We start from the raw sequence: 25,139 nt of genomic DNA, 5'->3' as shown, positions 1-25,139 counted from the left end.
TGCTCTCTCATGGTATGTAATCCTCAGGCGGAGAGGCTGATGGAATTGATTCCTCAGCATCAGAATCCTCATAAAGGGGTACAGAATATCCTAGGTCCGAGGAAGAGTCAGAGGAAATGGTCACCTGGTCAGAAGATTCATAGTCTGCATTCTGCCTGGGCCTTTTATCAGGAGGGGGATGGGACCCCCTGATCAGGGTGATTAGGTCCTCGGCCATTTTTAGCATTTGTTTCTTAGACATGGAAGCCTGTCCTGGAGAGAGTTGTGTCTGTTTCTTAGCCTTTAAGGGGGGCTTAGACTTAACAGAGGGTTTAAAAGTTAACTGGGTAGGTCTGAAAACACCCTCTGTAGCTGTGGATTGCTCAGCTACTTCGGTTTCCTCTGTAGGTTTAGGATCGGTAAACTGAAGGCCTAGTGCGTCCGAAAGCCCAGCCAGCTCCACGTGGGAGTCGGAGGCGGTCTATGGAAGCGGTCATCAGGGGCTGCCTCGCTGAAAACCAGAGAACCGGCGACTGGCCTAGAAGAGGCCTCGTCGTCCGTTTTGGGCCTCGGATGCCTGTCCTTCTCCTTGCACTTTTTATGCATTGCGGTCGTCAGAATTTCTGACGGCATGGTGTAATTGAATTTTCTACCAAAATAATGTCAGGCAAAATCAAACTGCCTTAATAGTGCGCTTGTTAAACCTAGCACAAAACCGACAACCAGTGATGTCGTGGTCAGGGCCTAGGCATAGGAGTGGAAATCCTTATGAGGTATTAGCTTCCCACAAGAAATACAGTTATTAACTTTTACTGACATCAGTCTGATACAAGAAAAGTTTCCCCAACGGGGTACTTAGCTTTTTAGAAGACTTCGGTTCTGGATTCGGAATGAAAATCTCAGGAGTCTGCTGACCGGAACTTGCGAACTGCTTCTGCTTCGGGCACCGTGCGGCAAGAAAGAATAAAGAAAATGGTGTCGGCTGCATCTTATAAACCCCTGTCGCACTGACGTAAGGGAGGAGGTGACAGCAACCGACGCCGGGCCAAGACTTTGGAACTCTGGCCAACTGCGGGACCGCCTGATGGCAGGATAACCCAAGTGTAATGACTGCAGCAGTGTAACACGATGAACATCTAATTTCTCTGTAGGATAGTAAAGGGAGATCACTTTCATGACCAGCGACATGAGAGTATGAACTCTTGTTAACAGCACCTATGAACTCCATGGTCTGAATAGGCCTAAGCTGTGATTTGGTGTTCTTGTGGTGTACTTGACAGTTATGTCCAGTTGAGGACATAAATGGAGCAAGTAATCCCTTGCTTGAATCAATAGATAGTAGCGAGTTCTCTAGATATGGAATATACAGAATCAAAAAACAAGTAATCTCCGTGGTATCCCCAAAGTCTCAAATCAACCCACTAAAGTGTAGTGGGTCCAAAAACAAAAGTGTGTAAGAAACTTCTCGGTGTGGAAGATTTTCAGTCCATATATTTCTAGTTAATCACTGTATATTAATCAGATCAGACAATAGTAGTAGAAGTAGCGAACATAAACTCGTCTTAAGTCAAAACAAAACAAAACAAAAAGTAATAATAGAAAATATATAAATGTACAGCATTACTAAGTATTCAAAAGTAATCCAAGCAAGGCAGGCAGTCTGTTTCAGGTAGAAAATCTTTTATTAATTACACAGACAAGTGATCCAAGTAAAACAAAAATAAGAGTAATAATTTCCTCACAAATTTTCTAAAAAAAAAAATATATATATATATATATATATATATATATATATATATATATATATACTTAGGCATGGGAGTGGTTTATTGTGCTGTAAAACAAAGTGTTATTGGTACACATGTTAAATTCACATCCCTTCCCCCATCAGTATGACATTCGAGCTGGTCCTGCCCTACTTAGTAGCAGTCATAATAATATATAACCCTTATGTATTTTAAATACAATTATACAGTGATGTGGTACCTCTTATTTAACCAAATTATTAAGTAGATTATTAAGTCTGTGATTTTATCCAAGACAATATACTACATGGCTGGAAATATATCAACCTTAGTTCATCCTAGCAGTCTCAAGTGAGCTGCTACTACTGCCATGTATTTGCTGAATACTCTAAAGGCTATGGTAAAGCCAACAGCAGTGCTCTGAACTGGTACCCAGCTGGAACTGCAGGCATCTCCAGAAGTGCCTATTAATTTTGATAAGATATTATGCATCTTGAAGCAGTACGGAGAACATCAATTTGTCTTTTCATAGTAGAGGCAAAATGGACTGAACCGTGATCAAGCAGAACTTTGAGAATTTTACATACTGGTTTAGTTGCTGAATTCTGAGAATTAGTATCCTGAGCAAGTTCTGGAGGTAGTACTTTCTGGGTGACTTTTTTCTATCAGCTTTTCTATTTCCAAAGCTGCTGCTTCCCGCTGATTCGGTGGAACATTGGGGTCGTTTTTTTTATTTTTGTTGGGGGAATTTGGGAAAACTGAATTTAATAACTTCTGGATATAATTTTCTGCATCCAAGTGTCTTGTGTGATGGATGCTCAGGCTTCTGGGTGCAGAAATAAGTGTTCTCTGTCTGCCTCCTGAGTGCAGCCCTTGGGTAACCCTTCAGGAGCACTTGCAAAGCCCGGAGAAGGATCTTTGAGGGGTTGAAAATGGATTCCAATGGCAGACGGGGTCTTTCAGTGCTGCTCACTTCTGGAGAGGTTTTCCTTAACTTTGGGACCCAACATGAATGATCCATCAAAAGCAGCACTGATGAATGAAGATCTGAAGGGCTCTACAAAATCAGACAGGCATATTGAGGTGTTCCACCCAACTGCAATGCCTCAAAGGGCTCTACAAAATCAAACAGGCATATTGAGGTGTTCTGCCTAACTGCAATGCCTGAACCCGCAGCCCTAGAGGCACCCTCAGCTGCAAGAGAGACCAACCTCAGGAACGCAAAGGAAATGGACTGTAGGGTGGCCAGTTGTGAAGAAAGTTTCTTCTGGTTCTCCAAAGACAAGGACCCTGAAAGAGATCTGGAAAGCTCCTTGGTCAAATTCCTTTGTAGTCTGGTGAAATGTGACAAATAATTCAGCAACAGAAGGGCAAAGGTCACAGAGGAATAAATGTTCTTGCCAAATCTGTGGTGGTGGTGCTGCGGTAGTGTTGTCACCTCACAGTTAGATGTTGCCTGTTCGATTCTCAGTTAGAGCGTCTTCTGTATAGCGACATGCATAAATGGGCATTCCTTTGTTAAGGGTTGGGAGGGTGGCCTAATGGTTAAGGTGTTTGCCTTACAAACACAAGGTGCAGGGTTTGAGTCTCACAAGGGATAATCGGCTAGGCTTACAATGGCCCGCAAGGGCAGTTAGCTTAGTACTTATCTATGAATCTATGAATCTGTCCTAGGCCCTAGATTCTCTATTAAGGGGATGGTCAGATTAACTCTGTTCCACAAGCTCCCTCTTAGTGGCTGCCACCACCATGGCATCTCTAGGCTCCATCTTGCTTCAGTGGGCCCTATTTTTAGGTGGAGCTAAAAACTTATCTGGCCTCTTGGGTATGGGCTCCACTGTATCGGGCTCCTATCATGCTCGGCGTAAGATAAGGTCATCAACTCATGAGCCAGGAGGATCACCCAAGATATAGCCAGGCCAGCCCTGAAAACCTCCAGAAACAGACTCTTCTTCGGAAAGGGTATCAGAAGACCACCCACCTCTCTGCCGGAGAAGTTCCAGGATCTCTCCAAAGGAGACTTCATTGGGTGGAGGTCTGGGGCACTCCTCCCCTTCAAAAGTCCATGCCTTCTGTAACAAATTCCTGAAGAGAGTCTAGGTGTTTCCTTTTGCACATCCTCTTCCTAGGGACCCCATCCCTGAGATGTTCTGAAGTATCAGAAGAAGGTGGGGAATCCAAAATAAGGACTGTCGAAGGCTAGTATGGGGTGGCTGTCTCGATGGAACAGGTATGAGAGGCTCAGAGCTTACACTTGAAGGAAGAATAGGCTCCAAAAAGAGTAAGGATGTCCTATCTGGGTATAATGAAGGCCCTTCCTGAATTTCAAAGGCAGAAGGTCCAGGAGAGAGAAGAGCTGGTTGCAACAGTGGCAAAGCTATCTATGCCGACCTCTGAATCCTTGTGAATTCCTACCTCGAGCAGATAGAGCAGAGCTATCTAATACTGAGGAGCCAAGAGACGACGACCGCTGACAACTTCGGAGTCAATCCTAACTCCCTAGAGCCATTGACAACGCTTCAGCTCTGAGAGACATCCTGCTTCAAAGAGATTGGAGATGGGAGAGCATGGTAAGAGTGGAAGAAGAGCCTGTCTTTGGATCCAGCAAAGATATCCTGACAGATCTCGAATTTCAGGGCTCTGAAACCACTGGTCAGATTGGAGAAGGTGAAATAACATGATCATGACAGAAGAGCAGGCTCACAAGTCCGATGGGAGAGAGCGATATGGAATTACCCCCATCTGGATCCTCAGCATCCTATCCTTCCTCTTCCTCAGATAAGCTCCTAGAAGACTTCAGAGATGAGCTAGTGGAAGGCAGTCTGGTGGATTTCCTAGGTGTCCCTTGTAAGAAGGGTGATGGCAGCCAAAGAGATATCGGATCTGGGATGAAAACTGGAGATCAGATCCAAGGAGATTTGGTGCTTGAAGTAGTAGGATCAAAGGTTAACTTTGGATTATATTTCTTGGGAACTTTAGATGAAGGCTCAGGAATTGCAGCCAATCTGGGAGAACAATCAAGGGACCGTTTCCTGGACTCTTTTTCCTTCGGAGATGTGTCAGACTTCCTTTTGATAGATGGGGTTTGAGCACTAGCTGAGGTAGAAACAGATGCAGGTAACAAACCTTTTAAAACCAATTCATTCCTGCTATCACTCAATGCACAGGCGTTGAATGCCGAACAAATGAAGCAGTCAACATCTACGAAGGCAGCACCCAAACAATAAACACACTCCTTGTGGCCATCTGAGTTAGGGACCTTGTGTGGACAAGAAGTGTATTTCTTAAAGCTCCTAGTCTTGTCAGCCATATCGAAGAGAAAAAACAAAAGGAAGAGAGTTTTTTTTTTTTTTTTTTTAAACAGTAGGGAAAAATACCAACAACAGTATTTCAAAGATACCTTAAGACAAAGAATATCAACAATGGTAAGTGGAAGAATACCCTGACAAGGGTTGAAAGGCCTAACTAGAAAAGGAGGTGAGAGAACTAGCAACAGGTTTGAAAAGTTTAGCAAGATTTTTAAAAGAGCAAAGGAAAGAAGAGAAAAGAAATACCAGAGAGAAAATTCTAACAAAAAAAGATATAACAATATCTGGTTAACAGTTAAGGCTTGAAATCAGTGTCTGAACAATGCATCGGCAAACAAGATCTGAGGTATATCAGGATAACAGGGCATTATGGGTAAAAGGAGAAGCTCGAGAGCTGCATCCATGAGTCTAGTATAAGCAGCAGAGTCGGATCAGAGACCCATCAGTTGAGAAATTAATAAAAATGGCATCAGATCTCTATTTAGTGTGAATGACTGAAAATTCACAGAGAATGAAATCTCTCCAGATAGTGCTGGTATCCCTATACTATGAATTATAAGAAAATAAGATACGGAAACGTATCATTAAGTCTATTTTTGTCTTTACCTTGCAAACCATGAATGTATTCCCATACAGCTCCTCAGTAAGGAAATTTCTCTGCTCCAAAATGGCTTTCTCATTGTATGCATATTCCACAATGGCAGAGGCTTCAGAGTGACGTAACATTTTTCTGACTTGGCCTTTGAAACACTTGATTATTTCAGCCACCTGCTGCTTAGTGCTAAATCAGGGGGGAAAAAAATGGAAACAGTTTATCAAAATTATAACAGCTTTACAAAAACGACAACATTTATCTCCTAAAACATATCATCTGTAAGTAAGCAGAATTAATCCTTCTCCACCCTTTCAGCAGACTCTGATCATTTAATGCAATCACACAAGAATCATTTGCCACACAACTGGCAACTAGAATCATTCAGTACCACCTCAATGTTATGAGGAAGTGAAAAGCATCTGTATAATCATATCAACAGAATCACTGATAGAATTTTAACATACGGGTTGAGACTACTCCTTTTGAAAGCAGGACCACAGTTTTGTTCTAGACAATGTTAAAGGACATACCACAAAAGCACCAGCAGTTCTATGTTCTTCCTTATTTCTTGCTGCAAGTCAGACTTAAGTCTCCTGCAACTGGAGATGCAAGATATTTATAATGGTAACTACAGAATACAACTTACAGCTGCTGCCATACTTTGCCTAATTGTCACTGAAGTATTAAGTGTTACACATTAACATTGTGATAGCATGCAGTACACATGAATAGATGCTTTGTATCACAGCAAATATTGAAAGGAGTCTCCCTGACAGGTCCTTGGCTAAATATTTCTTCTTCTCCCATCTGAATGTCTTCTTTCACCAAACCTAACATTTAAAGATGTCGTTTTGCTACTACAGATCCACATTATGATGCATTGTGCCATCAACAGAAGTGTACTCATCCACAAAACCCACTAGTTCACCCTATGCATTAAGGACTTTCTTATGTACTTCTTTCTTATACACACATATGTATCATCATCATCCCCTTTTTCCCATTTACATGGGGTCGGGGTATCGTATTAACTGTCGCCAACTCTCTCAATTCAGTGCCACTCTCCTGCCTTCTTCACCACTCATGCCTGACTGTCGCAGATCGTCTTTCACACAATCCATCCACCTCTTTGCTGGACGCCCTCGCTTCCTCTTACCTTCTTCCTGTCTGTCCCAAATCTCCCTCACCAGATTGTCTTCTGCTTTTCTACACATGTGCCCATACCATTGTAATCTGTTTTCTTTGATCTTTTCTGCAATTGGATCTACTTTGGCTTCTGCTCTTACGTCCTCATTTCTTCGCCTGTGCATCCTACCACCTTTCTCAGGCACTTCATTTCCATCACCTCTAGCTTCTTCAGCTGTTCCGCCTTTACTGCCCAGGTTTCTGTACCATACAGTAGTACTGGTCACACCACTGTCTTGTACACCTTACTTTTTAGCTTCTTTGGCATTCTTCTGTCATATACCACACCTGATAATCTATGCCAGTTGGATGCAACCCCTCTAATTCTAGCTTTTTTCCTCTTCATCCAGACTACCCTTCTCCTCAACCACCCCTCCCAGATACTTGAAGCTGCTTACCTGTTCCACTATCTTCCCATCTATCTCTATTCTCAGCTTCTTCTGATTTCCCCAATCTGCTGCCATTACCCCTGTCTTATCTGTGCTTAGTTTCATCCCATGTGCCTTCAGATTTTCATTCCATTCTCCTATCCTTTGCTGAAGTTCTAGATCAGAGTCTGCCTGTACTGCCACATCGTCTGCATACAGCAGCTTTGTTGCTCTGACCCCTCCAACCTGTTTGCTGATGTAGTCCATTACCAGTATGAACAGCAGTGGGCTCAGAGCTGAACCCTGGTGTACACCCACTCCCACTGGGAACCCCACAGTGAGGCCAAACACTGTTCGTACTTGAGTCACTGGGTCCTTGTACATAGCCTGTACTAATTCTACCAATGTTTCTGGGACTTCAAACCCCCGCAGTACTGCCCAGATCAGCTTTCTTGGGACCTTGTCATATGCTTTCTCCAAGTCTAGGAAAGCCCAGTTTGACTCTCTCCTCTTCTCTAGTTTCTTCTCAAGTATCTGTCTCAATGCAAACATCGGGTCAGTTGTGCTGCATCCTGATCTGAATCCGAACTGTTCATCTCCCATCTTACATTCTACTATTCTGCGTATCCGTTTATCAATCACCCTGTCCAGAACTTTCATGCAATGTGGTAGGAGTTTGATGCCTCTGTACTGTCCACAGTTGTGGATGTCCCCTTTGTTCTTGTACACTGGCACGAGTATGCTTATTCTCCAGTCATCTGGAATATGCCTCTCTCTCCACACTGCAATCAGTACCCTCAGGAGCCATTTCTCCCCTAGCTCACCCAGCATCTTTATCATATCTGCTGTGACCTCATCTGAGCCTGCTGCTTTCCCTGACTTCATTTTCCTTAGTGCTGCTCTTACTTCTTCTAAGCTGGGCTCCTATTCTACTCTCACTGTAGGCTGTTTCTGGGGTAGTACCACTTCTGTGGGGTTTTCTTCATTCAGAAGCTGCTGGAAATACTCCTTCCATCTGCCTTTGATGTCCTGTGGGCTGATAAGCAGGTTGTTGCTGGAATCCCTTATGAAGGGTGTCTGACTATCTTCTTTATCTTTCTGTCTTTGCCTTGCAACCTGATATAGTTTCTTTGTGCCCCTTACTGAGTCACTTTCCAGAAGATGACAGAGTGCCTTTGATGCCCTATTCTTTGCTATTGCAACTTCTTTCTTAGCTTCTTTGTTAGCCAACCAGTAGTCCTTCCTAGCTTGGTCAGTCTTTTCAATCTCCCACTTCTTCCTGCACTCCTTCTTTCTTTTAATTACTTCCTGCACTTCTGCATTCCACCACCAGCTTTCCTTATGTACCTTATTTCCATACCTGGCTCGGCCACATATCTTTTCTGTAGTCCTAACACATGCTGTTTTTAGGCGCTGCCACTCTTCTTCAACTCCACCTATTTCCTCCTCTTCTAGGGGTGTTAGAGCCCCGAGTAATTCCTTGAACTGCTGTACTTTCTCTCCAGTCAACTTCCAGGTCTTCAGCCTGGTCTCTGTTGACCTTAGAGCCTTCTCTGACCACTGCTTGCAGCTGATTGTGGCAACTACTGGTTTATGCTGTGAACTGACTGTTTCACTGGGGATGACTTTGCAATCATGGATTCTACCCCAGTGCCTTTTCCTTACTAGAAGGAAGTCTACCTGAGTTCCATGTTGGCTACTCTTGTATGTGATCTTGTGACTGTCTCTCTTTCTGAACCATGTGTTGGCTACTATCAAGCCATTTGCCAGACAGAAGTCTAGAATGGCTTCTTCTTTATTCCTATTTCTCCACCCATGTGGACCCAGGCAGTCCTCATATCCTGTTCTGTCTGTCCCGATATGTGCATTTAAGTCACCCATTATCAACACCAATTCATGTTGTCCTGCTTTATCTAGTAGGTCCTGCAACTGCTGTCTGAATGCACTCTTTTCCTCACTATCACAACCCTGCTGTGGGGCATAGGCTGAGATTATGAATACTGTCCTATCATTACACTGGAGTCTGACTGCCATGAGTCTGTCATTAATTCTGATGATATCCCTCACTGACTTATGAAGCCTCTGTCTCACCACAATTCCTACACCATTTCTAGCCTGTCCACCACCTGAGAAGTACAGTCTGGATGCCAAGCCAAGTGGCTTTGTTGCACTGCCCTTCCATTTTGTCTCTTGGATACATAGGATGTCCAGCCTCCTCCGTATCATCATGTCATCCACTTCTAAGCTGTGTCCTGTGAGTGAACCTACATTAAGCGTAGCAATTCTTAGTTCCTGTTTGGCAGGTTGGTTGGATTTATGTCCAGCTTTCACGCAACAGAGCTATCCCAGGTAACCCAAGATGGGCAACAGACACCGGCTAGCCAGTAGCCTATTGACCCAGGGCTGCTGGGCTTTTATGGCGGGCACACACTGGCCAATAGAGGTACATATATCCCTCCCACCATTAGCATGGGTCCCTGGAATAGGTCAGAGAGTAGGCCGGGTCCTCAACCCACTTATCACCGGTAACTACCCATGCCCATTTTTTTGGCGACAGTCAACATGACCGAATCACCTAGAGCCATATTTTACAACGTCGAGGGGCTAGCCCTGCCACGGCACGCAGTTTGTGATCCGTGTTCTCCTATCTTGAGGATACTGCGCACCACAATAGATGCCCAAAGCGGTTGGTCGTTTTACAACTCTTCCTTTCATTGGGCACCATGTAGAGTCTGTGCTGTTGCCCAAAGCTCCATTCATTGGTGAGTTTGAGATGGAAAAACACAGAATGTCTTTCGAACATGGGAGAAACCCCACAGAGACAAAGAGAGAACACGCAAACTCCAAACAGGCGTTAGCCAAAGGACAGGATCGAACCTTGTACCTTTTGCATTGGAGGTGAAGACCTTAACCACTAAGCCATACATATATATATATATATATATATATATATATATATATATATATACACACACACACACAGACACACATACATACATACTCTAAAAAATGTGATATGCAGACAAAGCCTTGCACAGTTAAAACTTTTTTCTTATCACTTAACATTTACCATTTGAGAATATCTGAAAGAAAAGAAAAAAATTATCAACAATAAATATATGGAATTAAATTCTGTGCCACAGAAAAGTCAGAAAAATACATGAAATAGTACTACTCACCCATACATAAGAAATTTCTTCACAATGTTTCTGGCATATTTGGATTTACTCAGCTCAACAAAATGTTCTACAGAAACCAAAAAAATGTATACATAAATATGCAAACTGAATACAAGTGGAAAAAATAGGAATATCCACAATCTAAGAAAAAGTACAGCGGCAGCCTAAAGACAGGAGGTTAAATATCAGCTTATATATCTGAAGTACATCATGGTACAGTGATGCAGAAAGAGACACTGTTGGCAGATGAAATCAACTTGATTCATCAATTCTGCCATAACTCTTACCAGTGATGATCATTGCCAAGTTACAATCTGCACATCCAGGTCCCTCACGCCCTCATGACAAATGCCTGATCAGTCCCCCATAGCCATGAATTCTCATGCTTTTTCTGAGACTCTCACCTTGTCAAACACATTTCATGTAAACACCACAGACACTCCATTCTCCATCCCTGAAAGTGTTTTCCTCACACTATTCCTAAGGTACATCCCAACCCAAAGTCAAATTATGTACCCTCTGACATTATCATTACTTATCTTCCTGAATTTAATAACGAGAAAGGTCTAAATGGTCAAAGCCCATTCAAAATCGAGACTCAAGGAGAGAGGCTCCAGTAAATGCATACAACTGCAAAACAGTTACAAAAATCAACATACTTTATTTCAGACTAAGAATAAAGTAATATACAAACAATAATGCACAACAGACTGAGACCGGACACCTGGAAGGGTATTATTATCCCCAATAACATACACAACCTGGAGGGTATTACTGCTCACAGAGAATGGGCTCTCTGTTAAATTTAACATTTAAAATTAGTGCTTTCATCACAAAAGTAAGGACTTTATCAGGTAACAGAAACCCAAGAAATGCAGTCTTTAAAAGCATGTATTACACACTCACATGTAGCAAACCACCCAATGAATATAATGCAACTGTAGCACCAATTAATTAGGCAAAAAATATAGATGATGTTAATATATTGTTATACTGCTATATTGTTAAAATACTACGACTTATGTATCACAAAATCAATAAATAGAAATATCATCAGAAATGTTACAATGTTAAAATTTAAAAATAAGCAGATATTACAAAACTGTATTGATAATCATTCATATATAAAACATCCATAGTTCTTAACTGCAAGATACCATTAATCAATGTTTTATCATTCAAACCAGGGAAAGAAGTTGCATTTAATTTAATTTGCCAGTACAAGTCCTTACTTTTGGGACAAAAGTGTGAATTTTAAACTTCTGAAGATTTGCACTGGCATTGTATTTTTTTTTTATTTTTTGCTTCTTGGTTGGTATTCTATATGTTAAATTGTTTAGTATGATAAAGTATTTTGCATCCAAACACAAGTTATGTAAGTACTCAATATCTATAGACACGCACAAAGACACGCATACATTCAAAAGTGCAGACAAATATACATGCACATACTCAGCAGTTATAGCCACTTTAAATTAATACATCTCAGATGTTTCATTCTTAGCATTAATGTGGAAAAAAAGTTGACTAAGTTACTGAAGCTGCATTGTCCCTGTCCCATGCTTGTTTAGTGTTCATAACTTTAATACATACTAGTAAACCACCAAAGATTATGGTCAGTAATGCCAGAGTTTATAATCTGGCATCACACTGATCCATATCTATCAATTTTGGTAAAACCTTTGCCATTATTGTAGCTAGTATAGACAAACACTTTATAATAATGGTTTAAAACTGAAATGGATCTATGTGAATTTGTGTCTTATGGACCTAAAGGTAATACAGCCAACACAGCATTCCTTCAAGATGTTGTTGCTTCCCCTCCTTTCAAAATACTATAAAAAACAATCTTCCAGATATTTATCACTTTCTTGCCTTGTAACCAACTTCCAAACTTCCACAGGAATACCATCTTTTCCTACAGATTTTAGGGGATAATAGGGGAAAATGGATTCTGCGAGTACTCATAGCAGTGTGAAGACAAAGATGTATCCCAGATGACTGGAAAATAAAAGCATACCAGTGCCAGTGTGCAAGAACAAAGGGGACATCCACTACTGTGGGCAATACACAGGTATCAAACTCCTATCAAACTGCATGAAAGTTCCGGAGAACATGACTGACAAATGACACTCAAATTGTAGAGAGTAAGATGGGAGATGAGCAGTTTGGATTTAGATCAGGATGAAGCTTAACTGTCCAGATGTTTGCAATGAGAAAAAGTTCAGAAGACGCCAGACATGAAGAAAGAATCAATATGGGCTTTCCTAGACTTGGAAAAAGCATATGACAAGGTCTCAAGACACCTGATTTGCTTAGTCCCTCACTGGTCTGAAGTCTCATAAACATTGGTAGAATTTGTGCAGAGATGGTGACAGCTGGCAAGACACACTGACCCCATGTACAAAATAGGAAAAAATGGGTTGATGATTCTTCTCCTCCTATCTTACCTATTAGTTTCTCTTCCATAAATATATCTGCACTCTTTCTTGGTTTCCACATTGCTTTGCTTTATACAATTTTTCATAAAACTTCCAAAATCTCTACTACTGCTATAGGACCTTCAGTTTTTCTTGTCATACTCTTCCCAAAGTCTGGCCACAACCCTTTCAACTTTCTGCTAAGCCATCGTGCTAAAAGTTTTTGTGCTCTGGAGTTAACAAAAAGTAGTCCTTAACAATCTTTTCAAACTCGTGCTATCCAAATACTCCCTTATTTTCTCTTAAGTAATCTTAAGTTGCTCCTCTTCTGAGAGATTCCCCTTACTCTGCAATACTTCAACTTTTGTCAACCTGTCTAAATAAATAAAACAAAACTTAAAATTAATAATTAACTTATCCTTTGCCAACCTGATTAGTCCCACTAGGCTTGGAGCCTCTTTTTGAGGGGAGACCCAAGGCATAAACAAGTGTACCTCATTACAGTAGGTTACTTCATAACCCTGCATTTTTACTTTAGTCTTTATCAGTATGATCTGAAATAGTTAATGGATGCCCATTGAAGCTGTCAATTAAATCCACATGCTCCTATAAAACAGCACTTCTATCTGGAACAGATTCCTTTATGTTCCTTTAATCCCTCCTTCCTGGTCCCTTTTTCTCACTTTCTTTTGACCCCTCTGATTACCTTACTCAACCACCAATCTGTATATGTCACTGTACATTTTCTAAAGTAGCTAGCAATTTCCTAAAGACTACAGTGTACTATTTTAATGTTCCTCATCCTGTTTGTCTATAAACCTCCACATTAATGCCACTAACTGATGCATACAGTTCTGCATAATTTTTCCATATATGAAGCACCAAATACATAATATCAGAGAGCTGTGGAGCTCCATATAGAGATTATTCAAAAAGTAATTACACAAATACTGAACAGTTTCTTTGTGGAAATAACTGTTAAAAGAAAATGTTTCAGCTACTGTACTTAATGATAAATACCGTAGAATTCCATGCAGAAATTACTCTCCTACTGTAAATACATAGTCTATTCTGTAGTCATGTAAAGGCAGGCTTAGTGCTTTCAATTTAGTGGAATTTTTTTTTCCTGGGCCTCCTCTGAAAAAGAGTTTTCTACAACCCAGTCTGACTTTCTCATAAAACACGATGGAACTAAACAAATGCCTTTGTTCTTACAGGCACCAGACCTATTATCCATAGGGCTAACATAGGTTCATAGGTAGGTACTAGGCTATCAGCCCAAGGGCCTAAGTAAGCCTAGCCAGCATGGTTCCAGAGCTTATGCCACCCAAGAAAGTTATGTTCCTGTGCCACTGTCCAGCATGTGATTGCAAAGGCAAACGGATTGACATCCTGGGTCTGGGACAAAGTTAGAGATACAGTAGCAAGGGAGTTGGAGAAGAATGCAAGTATTGTCATTGTAAAGGTGTAGACTGACTGCCCTTTTTCTGACAAGATATGGGAAGTTCTTACACAACTGTACTAACAGTAGATGTCCTACTGATCACCGTTGCATTATTCCTGACAAATGGGATGTCACCTATTGACATCCAGCCACGGTACCAAAACTTTACATGTAGTTTGAATTGGTAAGAAATCTCTCCCCTAGCCATGTAAGGCAGGAAAGGCTAGAGACAGACAACTTAAGCTGGAAGTAAAATAGGGAAGAGGAGATGGAGGATGGGATGAAATACTGCAACAGTGATCAACAGGACACAATACAGTTGTGTAAGAGCTTGGCATAACAGTACATGTCCTGACTGAAATCACTGTTGCAGTATTCCTGACAAATGGACAATTCCCAGAGCTGAAGCAGGTAAGGGTGGTTGACTACTGAGTAGAAGAGTTGTCCAGAAGCCTGGATAGGACTGACCTAGCAAAGCCTGCCCTGGACCTGGAAAAGGCATCAGTTTTGTAGTGTTTGGTAAAGGTGCATGCAGAGAACAAAGTAGTTGACTCTGTAATAGACCTGGAGTATTCTCTTCTGGAAAGCCGCAGAGGAAGCAATTGCCCTAGTGGAATGAGCTTTAGGGTGGGAAGGCAGGGTCTTACCGTAGTGTGAGTAGCAGAAAGAGATAGTTTTAGAAATCCAGAATGCAATGGCTTGTTTGGAGACTGGCCTGATCCAGTTTAGAGGGCATAAAAGATACGAAAAGCCAGTCAGTCTTTCTGAAGGACTTACATTTGTCCAGGTAAAATCTGAGTTACCTGTAAATATCTAGAGACTGTAAGATCCTTTACCCGTTATGGGGATTGGGAATGAAGGTGGGGAGATGAATAGCTGATCGAGAGACAGTTTATTCACTACCTTAGGCATGAAGGAAGGGCTAGCCTTGAAAGTTGTCCTGTGTTTGTGAAAAATTAGAAACGGGAGAATGTCCATGAGAGCTTACAGGTCAGAAATTCTCCTGGCAGAAGTCAGGGCAAAAGGAGAATGATTTACCAAGCAAAGAATTTCAAAGAAGCAGAAGACGCTGGCTCAAAGGGAGGCAGTGTAAGCTTTTCTAGCACAAAATTAAGATCCTAAAGGGAAAGAAAAGTTTCCTTTGGGGAGGGGGCTTTAGTGTGCAGAAATCCTCTGAGGGAAAGCATGAAGTCTGGTCTAGTCATAAGTGGAGGGTTAAGAGGGGAGGCAAGCAGTAATGTCAGAAATTAATTTTATGGAAGAGTAGACCAAGGCTGACAGAAGAAGTTGGCAAAGGTATTGCAGAATCATAGGTACCTGTGCTAAGAGTGGATCATGACTCTGTTTGCAGAACCAGAAAGAAAACCGCTTCCACTTTGCAGAGCAACATTTTCCAGTAGTGGGTCTTCTGGCCTCTTGTGGGACTTGTACAACCTTTTTAGAGGAAAAGATGTCTTTCCCAGATTAAAATCCTATCACCCATATGGTCAGGCTGAGACCTGGAAGATTTGAGTTGAGCAGGTATCTCTCTTGCAGAGTTTTAAGGTCTAACTATAGAGGGATTCTCCTGCAATTTCCCTTTGCTAGGTGAAAAAGCAGGGGGAATAATGTTGTTTAAGCCAGGCTGGAGCCAGTAGCAGGAGTATGGGTACCTCCCTTTGTGCTTTAAGAAGGATCTTTGGAAGAACAGGCAGAGAAAGAAAGGCATAGAGGAACTTCTCTGTCCAGTAGAAAAAGAAGGCATTTGTCCTCTAGGCTGTGGGGCAAGGATCCCTGGTACTGAACCGGGGGAAGTTATGGCTCCTTGATGAAACAATGAGGTCTACCGGAGGGGTGCCTCACTGAAGTATGATGTTGCAGAAGACCTCCCTGTTCAGAGTTCACTTATGGAGGGACCTCCAGGGAGCAACTTAAGCAGTCTGCTAGTACACTGTCATGAGAAAGGACATTATGTGAGCATAATATTCACATGTTGTTAAATTCCATGGCTCCTGCTTGTTTATGTAGCACAAGACTGTGGTGTTGGCTGTGAACACAGAGATTCTGGTTTCCAAATATGGGCTAAAATCTGAAGGGCTTGCAGAACAGCCTTCATTTCTTTTAGGATCATGTGTTCTTCCAGGAAATGCAATTGTCATTTCCCCTGCACTCGGTGAGATCCTGGCCAGCCCTCCCTCCTGATCTGAGATGTCCATGTGGACCTGCTGAACAAAAAGAGGAAGCAAGAAAGGCAATCTAGCTGAGGATGACCTGTCCCTTCCACCAATTTAGTTACTTCTTGATATAAGGAAAGAGGGGATCAGAGTGTCTAAAGCGTGGCAATGCTATGACCACACAAATTTTGGACTTCACTGGGTTTTCCTCATGTGAAGTCTGGTGAGGGGAAGCACTGGAATGGAGGCTGGCATGAATCCCAAGGTCCTTAACATCCCCCTAGTGGAGCACTGAGATGCAGAAGAAAGGTCTTGGAAGTATCTGGACAGAATGAGAAGCTTTACCTGGGGAAGGAAGTCATGCATTTTCTGTGTAAAGTCTGCATTCCAGAAACATCAGGTCCTGTGTAGGGACCATGTGTGACTTTCTGTAGTTTATGATGAAACCCACTGCCAGAAGGTAAAGGATGAATTGAAGGCACATGCTGAAGAAATATCTCTGGAGAAGGAGCCTGGATCTGAAGGTCGTCCAGGTAGGGGAAAATGTGAATTCCTTGAGTGCGACAGAAGGCTACCACATGTACTAGGCACTTTGTGAACACTGTTGGGGCTGTGGAAAGACCAAAAGGCAGAGCAGTAAACTGAAAATGCTGCAGGAAAAATGGATAGGGATGCATAGGTAGGTGTCCTTCAAGTAAAATGACAATAAGAAAGCATGTAGTAAAATGAAAGGAATAAGTGACTGAAGGAAGAGTATTTTGAAAGAGGGGAACCTTCAAATATGTGTTCAGGACAAAAAGGTCAAGAATGGATATCTATTATCCTTCTTTTCTTGGTACTAGAAAAATCCTGGAATAAAACCCTTTTCCCAAGAAACCTTTTGGGACTTGACTGATGGAAAGAAATTTGGTTTTGAGGAGGTGGAGGTATGCCTCTCAGACGGGTGATGTTTTCCCAATACATGGCTTAGCCATCTCCGATGATTGAGAGGACCCATTTGTCTCTGATATTTTCCCACCTGGCCAGGGATGGCGACAGTCTTTAGGAAAGAGGTTAAAGGGGACTGGGGAGTCGAGGAGGGGTGCAGCAGAGGTAGTCACAGACCTCTTCCACCAAAGGGTGGCTTCCCAAGTTGGAGTTTCCCCTTTGCAGCTTTTCAGTGCATCTTTTCCCGGGGTTTATTTCTTTTTTGTCTAAACTGCCCCAAAGTCCCTTCTAACGAAGGAAGTAGATTTGATTGGGTAGTTCCCTATAGTATCTAGGAACTTACAAGAGTAGGATCTGCCTGCAGTCTTTCATGGTTTTACCTTGGTCTTGGAGAGTTTTGAACAGATTAGCCACCTGAGAGTCAAACAGTAAGACTTGTCCAAAGGTGAAGCTACAATTCTAGATTTGAAAACCTCAGGCACAGATTGACTGCTAAGCAATTCATATCTGCTGATTACTGATCCAATGGCAGCTGCCCTAGAAGCAGCAGCCACAGCATCATAACTGCACTTAATGCTGTGCCTGTCTATCTGAGTGACCTGCTGTTTAGAGTCTGTTGTGGAAGGATCCCAGATAATTTTATTCAAGCAGTCCAGAACAGAGATCAAATACTTTTTCATTTGCGTCCGGTAATTAAAGCAAGGGCAGCAGAGGTGTAAACCTTTTTTCACCATCTATCATCCATAGCCCTACTCTGTACAGCCCTACAGTATTTGTCTGTAGGTAGGGTGTTAGTACTGGGCAGCATTTTTGAGGGCTTACCTGAAGAAAAAGAAACTCTTAGGCTTATCAGGGACCTTGTAAAACCTGTCTGGTGTATTGGGAGCTTAAGGTTGGTTAACAGTCAGGCGCAGAAGAGGTGGACTGGAAAGCATTCTGGAAAGCCTCAAGGACGGGGGGGGGGGATCGGAAAAGGGGCAGGGGTACCCATCTCCAACAGGGAGTAATACTGCTTCTGGATATCAGAGATCTGAGTAAATTGCCAATCTAAGAGTTTCATCATATTCTGTACAGTCTCACCAAAGAAAGCTTCCACCACAGGTAAATCAGGTGAAAGGAGTCCCCTTTGGAGGAACTTTATCCTGGGGAATGCATCTGAAAGGAGCAGTCCACAGAAAGGCCCGAGTCACCTTCCTGTTCCTCAACAGAAGAGGAGAAAACTGGAGGGGGGTTACAAAAGTAGCCTGTGGTAGAGAAGATCCAAAGGAGGGAGGTTTTAAGGACATAAATCACTTTTAACAACCCTTGCGAAAAGTCCATCCATTTTTAATCTCTAGTTGCTGAGTGAGAGGCCACATGCTGAGTCTTTCTTTCAAGTGTGACATCAACCTCAATGAGGAGCACAGGTTTGGAAAGTACAGTTATGTACTCTTACCATAAATGTAGATGTTAGAGTGTATTCACTATTGCAGTCATTACATTTGGGTAATCTGTTGGCAGGTTGCCCTCAGTCGGCCTGAATTCCAAAGTCTTGGGTCCTCCGTTGATTGCTGTCTCCTCTTCCATGAGGTCAGGTTGTCAGTGGTATAAACAAGCAGCCAATGCCATTTTCTTTAGTTTTTCTTGCCCCAGATGTCAGGTGCCCCCAAAAAGGTAGCAAAAAAAAATAAAATATTATATATATATATATATATATATATATATATATATATATACACACATACATGCATCAATATAAACTTTACCTTCATCTACAAACAAATACACCACATAGGTTGTAGAAGATACAGAAGAAAAGATAAAACTCCAGAATGAAAGGGGGATGGTGGGCGGGTAACCTGGACTGCAACAGTGAATACACTCGAACATCTACATTTATGGTAAGAGTATACAACTGTACTATGTTCTTCGTGTTTCACTGTTGCAGTCATTACATTTGGGTAGAATCCCAAAGCTATGGTTGGGAGGCTGGAGCTAAACAGCATTAGGTGCGGCTATAAGGCCCTGCAGAACTGCAGTGGCAAAGCCTGCCCTGGACTTAGAGTAGAGAGGCAAATGATAATGCTTTGTGAAGGTGTGAAAAGAACTCCAAGTAGCAGCCTCTAGAATATCTTTGGTTGGTACTCCTCTGAGAAAGGCTGCTGAAGTAGCTGCAGCTCTGGTGGAATGAGACCTAATGCCCTTGGGCATAGGTTTGCCATGGTGTAAGTAGCAGAAACTAATGCAGTGGCTTATCCACTTTGAAACAGTCCGCTTTGAAATAGCCTTTCCTTCTGATCCTGAAGCATATGTCACTAGTAATTGCTCAGTTTTTCATAGAGCTTTAGTTCTGCTCAAGTAGAATCTTAGCTGTCTGTGTACGTCCAAGGAATGCAGAATTCTCTCCCTCTTATTCTGCGGATTTGGATAAAAGGTTGGCAGATGAATAGTTTGGTTAAGAGCCACACTGGAATCCATCTTAGGCATAAATGTTGGATTTGTCCTCAGAGACACCCTATCTGGGTAAAATATGATAAAAGGCTCCACAGCCATGAGGGCCTGCAGCTCTGAGACTCTTCTTGCTGAAGTAATTGCTAGTAGCAGAGATGTTTTCCATTATAAGAACTTTGTATCAGCAGTAGCAGCTGGTTCAAATGGAGGCAGGGTGAGCTTTTCCAACATATAATTGAGGTCCTATGCAGGTACTGGTGATCTTCTAGGAGGCCTTACATTTTTGGCTCCTCTAAGATACTGCTTTAGTAAAGGATGAGAAAAGATTGGTGGCTCTGTACTGTAATGAGCCGAAAAGGCAGAGGCATGGATTTTAACTGATGAGAAAGATAGGCCTTTGTCAAGCATCTCAGTCAAGTATTATAATATCCGAGGAATATTTGGTTCTGCTGTATCAGTTCCTTGTGCTTGATTCCAAGCACAGAACCTCTTCCATTTATCAGCATAACATTTTCTAGTACTAGGCCTTCTGGCTTCCAAAATGACATCCATCACAGCTTTACTGAGGTGTTGTTTGTATAGCTATATGATCAGCCATGCTGCCAGGTTCAGTGTCTGGAGTGGATTGTGCAGGATCTGATTGTTTTGCTGGGACAGTAGTTGAGGTCTTTGAGGTAAAGTCCAAGCTGGCTATTGAGACAAGTTCCTTAGGATTGGGTACCAGTACTGGCAGGGCCAGTCCGGGGCAATTAGTATCATCTTCGGTTTCTCTTGTCTGACTTTTAGTAAGACCTTAGGAAGAAGAGGCAGAGGAGGAAAGGCGTAAACTGATAGGGCGTCCACTTTCCATGCTTGTCTGTGATAAGTCCTTGTGCAGAATCTTTTCAATTGATAATTTTGAAGAGAGGCAAATATATCTATATCTGGCCTCCACCATTTCTTTGTTATCATGTTGAAGACTTGTGGATCTAGTTTCCACTCATGAGAATCTATAAGGTTTCTGCTTAAATCGTCTGCCAGAGTATTTTGTTTTCCTGGCAGGAATTGAACTTGAAGATGTATTTGGTAAAAGTGCCAGGGCTAGTCTGCAAAGGGGTTATGAGTGCATGCCCCCCCTTGCTTGTTTATATACCACATAACCATGGTGTTGTCCATCTATCAGTAGTTGTCCTGGATGAAGTAAGTCCTTGAAGGCTGTCAGGGCATTTTGAACAGCTAGCATCTCTTTTTGGTTGATGCATAGATGCATTTGTTTTGGGGTCCATATGCCCTGAATGCATCTTCCCGCCATGTGGGCCCCCAGGCATAATCTGATGAGTCTGTTGTTAGGGTTTGGCTGGAAGGGTGTAGAGTGAAGGCCCGTCCCATGTTTTGGTGACATGCCTTTGCCCACAATAGAAACTCCTGTTGTAGGTAGGGAATGAGAGGAATCATTGTTTCCAGACTGTGACAATGTTGACTCCATAAACTTTTTAGGTACCATTGAAGTTTCCTCATATGCAGTCTTGCATATGGAATCAGTAGGATACAGGATGCCTTGAAGCCCAAAGCCTGCAGAATTTGTCTTGCATATAACTGGGTTTTTGTTGCCATCAGTTTGAAGTAAGCAGTCAGTTGCCTTTGTTTGTCTGGCGTGAGGTAAGCCACCTGGGCAGTTGTATTCAAGCTTGCACCCAGGAATGTTATCGTTTGAGAGGGTACCAGTAGTGATTTCTTTTTGTTTATTGTGTACCCTAGAGGCATGTCAGAAGCCTTTTCACAAATGCTAGGTGTTGAAGAAAAATGTTCTTGTTCTCTGCTTGAATGAGACAGTTGTCCAAGTAAGAATATATCTGTATACTTCTTAGTCTGCAAAAAGCAATTACTGGTGCCAGGCACTTTGTAAACACCCTGGGCGCAGTAGATACGCCAAAGGGCAGTGCAGAGAATTGGTGATGGATTAAGCCAGCCTTGAATCTGAGGTATCTTCTGCACGATTGCCTTATTGGGACATGCAGGTATGCCTCTTTTAGGTCTAATGTCATCAGCCAAGCATTCTTGCCCAGCATGGGCAGAAGCTGCTGCAAAGTCAGCATTTTGAATTTTGGAATGTCCAGGTATGTGTTCAAAATAGATAAATCCAGTATTGGCTGCCAGGCCTTGTCTTTTCTGGGTACCAAGAACAGTCTTGAGTAAAAACCTTGTCCTTTTTCCTGTACTGGTACTGGCTGAATGGCCCCCATATCCATAAGGGACGTAACCTGTTTCTGTGCCTCTGCCCATTGATTTTTTGGCAGATCTGGCCAACCATTTGTCACTGGCAGAGTATGGAAATGGAATCTGTATCCCTGTGATACTATGTTTAACACCCACTTGTCCTGGGTTATTAAATGCCAAGTTTGAGCAAAAAGTGTTAATTTTCCCCCTAAGGGTGCTGCCAAAAGGTAAGTGCTTGGTGAAGGCAGAGGGAAGTCATTGCGACCGTTTTCTGTAGGTTTGCGCTTTATCTCCTCCAGACTTGGAGGTAGAAGCGCCCCATTGCTTTGACCTGTATGAATCTTGTGCCTGGTATCTGGAACCCTTAGGGCATCTGGATTTGCCCCTTTGAGCTCTCTGTCTGATACAGGAAAGGACTAATTTTTTTGTAGGCCAGTGTCTACTGAATCTTGGTGGCTGCACTTGTAAGAAGTCTTTTACAGTTTGCATAGATTTCGCTTTGTCTTCCATTTTCTTTAAAACCTCTTCTGCCTTAATACCAGAGTATCATGCTGTAAAGGTGCATCCAGTAATTTAGCTTTAACATGAGCAAGCAAATTTTGCTCTTTTAGCCAGGCGTGCCTCCTAATCACAGATCCAGTAACTGCGGCCCTGCAAGAGGCCTCTAAGGAATCAAAACCACATTGCAAAGTATGCTTTCCAACCTGTTCAGCTGCATGCAATAATTCCTGCAATTCTTTAATTTCTGCACATTCAGAAATCAATATAATTTTATGTTTCAGCAATCCCATAACATGTTGTTGATACTTGAGCATATGTAACTGGTAGTTTAAGGCCCTAATTGCCAAGGTTGCAGATGTATAAACCTTTTTTCCCCATCTATCCAGTGCCCTTGAATCTCGTCAGAGGGGGTAGGATTTTTTGCTGTTGAGGCCTTAACTCCCTTTGGACCCTGTGAAATAGTTTCAGGATCAGCAGCAGGGTTTCTAAATAAAAATTTGAGCGAGTCAGGGACCCTGTAATATCTGTCAGGCTTGCTGGGAGCCGGAGGTAAGGAGTCAGGGGTCAAGCTTGACTCCGAAAACACATCATCCACAATGTCTAAAACAGGGGGTATTGCTAAAAGCCTGCTCTGAGGGAGAAAAGAAGGAAATCCCTGAGCCTTTTTTTTGATTCTGAGAAATCTTGACTCTCCCAGTGAAAATGCTCCCTCAAAGTATGCAAGGTTTCTCCAAATGAATAATCTTCAATAGGTGATGCAGATGGTATAGACTCCTATGCATCGGAATCCTCATAGGGAGTATAGATAATTCCTGATCAGAAGAGGAATCAGAAGAAATAGAAACCTGATCTGAAGATTCATAATCAGTGTCTTGCCTAGGCCTCTTATCAGGAGGGGGATGGGAACCCCTGATTAAGGTAATTAGGTCCTCAACCATTTTGATCATCTGTTTTTTAGGCATAGCGGCCTGTGCACGTGGCTCATGTGTCAGTTTTTCAGTTTTAGAAGTTGCTTTTGTCTTTGGTTTTGCAGCTGTTGTTGGTTTGATATAAAAATGTTGAGGTCTGAATACACCCTCAGAAGCCGATGCCTGCTCAGCGGCTCTGGATCCATCCGAGGGAGATACATCCGTGGGTCCAATACTTTGAGTATTTCGCAGCATGCCGGACTCCACATTGGTCTCAGTAGGGGCCTGCAACTTCAAAGTAGCGGGTATCAGGGGCTGCAAAAGCGCCTCACTGAGTACCGGCGAACCGGCGACTGGCTTAGGAGAAGCTCTGTCATCAGGTTTGGACTTCAACTGTCTGTCTCTGTCCTTTTCTTTGTGTTTTTTATGCACTCCGGTAGTCTGATTGCTATCCGTCGACATTTCTGGGTAGTTAAATCTGTTTCCAAAATACTTTGTGGCAAAAATATACTGATGCTTAATAGTGCGTTGGTTAAATCTAGCAAAAACCGACAGCCAGGCACGTTGTTATCAGGGCCTAGGAAAGGAATACAGTATAAATGGAAATCCTTATGAGGAATTTGCTTCCCACAAGTAATATAATTAACAACTTTTTCTAACATCAGTATGGAGCAAGAAAAAAGTTTCCCCAATGGGGTACTTAGCTTTAGTGAAGACTTTGGTTCTGAAACTCTAACTTGAATATTTCAGGAGTCGGCCGACCGGCACTTGCGAAATGCTTCTGCTTCGGGCACTGCGCGGCAAGAAAGACTAAAGAAAATGGCGTTGGCGGCTTGTTTTATACCCCTGATGACCTGACATCATGGAAGAGGAGACAGCAACTGAAGCAGGACCCAAGACTTTGGAATTCAGGCCGACTGAGGGCAACCTGCTAGCAGATTACCCAAATGTAATAACTGCGATAGTGAAACACGAACATCATCCAATGACTGCAATAGTGAAACACGAAGAACATCCATGTCTAATCTCTATCAGAGAGCCTGGGATCATTTTCCTAACTAAAATTTGCAGGAAGCTGTGCAGTCCTTCTGAAATAATTAGGCATGGTTCCTTGGACATAAAGACAGTCTGCAAGATGTCAGGAGCCATACTGGCCACCGTCAGGGTCTCAGTTGCAAAAAACAGAGCAGAAGTCTGCTGTGTTGTGGGTTCTGTAATCTCAGGGGGTACGTTGAAATCAGAAATGCTAGACTGCTGATCCGTTCGGGGCCTCTAAAGCTTTTTCTTCAGAGGAAGACAGACATCAGAGGATATGAAGTCAGCCATCTTGGATTGGGTGAGGCATTTAGAGGAAAGTTGTCATTTATCTGGATGAAACAAAGCAAAGGTACCAACAACCAAATAAAGAACAGTCTAATGTATGCAAGACCTGCATTTTGGCTGATAGTGAGACAACTGAAGGGTCCACAAGCAAACGTCAGTCTAATTCCCAATGCATACAAGCTGAGGTCATATGTTGAATGCCAAGACCTAGGGAAGGCAAAGCTTTAGTATCACTTGTCAGGCATCAGCGTTGACAATCCATTTGACAGGAATACTGCAACAGTGATTTCAGTGCTGTTTTCCGGTAATGCTGATCCTTCCTACCACCTCTTCTTTATGTCCTGTTTACCAGAAGTAAGCAGGGACTGTTCAGATAGTTCTCTGAAGAGGAGGATTGCGTTGATTTATAACGGGGGGGGGGGGGGGGGGGGCTTGAAAAAGTATGTTAACTCCCTGAACAAATTTCCCTCTTTCATCA

General features: G+C 42.5%; 1 protein-coding gene across 2 annotated transcripts in view; it reads right to left on the bottom strand.

Moving 5' to 3' along the window:
• Positions 1–25,139, bottom strand: part of PUM3 (pumilio RNA binding family member 3) — a 907,478-nt gene that overhangs the window by 692,985 nt on the left and 189,354 nt on the right. For both annotated transcript variants that reach the window (XM_044061088.1, XM_044061087.1), the window contains exons 7-8: positions 10,360–10,426; positions 5,639–5,813 (exon numbers count right to left, since the gene is read on the bottom strand). In XM_044061088.1, coding sequence (XP_043917023.1) covers positions 5,639–5,813; positions 10,360–10,426 — 242 coding nt within the window. The remainder of the gene's footprint in view (positions 1–5,638; positions 5,814–10,359; positions 10,427–25,139) is intronic.

The sequence above is a fragment of the Protopterus annectens genome, chromosome 2.part0, assembly GCF_019279795.1.
Source record: "Protopterus annectens isolate FY-2018-M chromosome 2.part0, PAN1.0, whole genome shotgun sequence".
Taxonomy (NCBI): domain Eukaryota; kingdom Metazoa; phylum Chordata; order Ceratodontiformes; family Protopteridae; genus Protopterus; species Protopterus annectens.
Note: the sequence above shows the minus strand (reverse complement) of the source record. Positions and strands in the feature narration are given on the sequence as shown.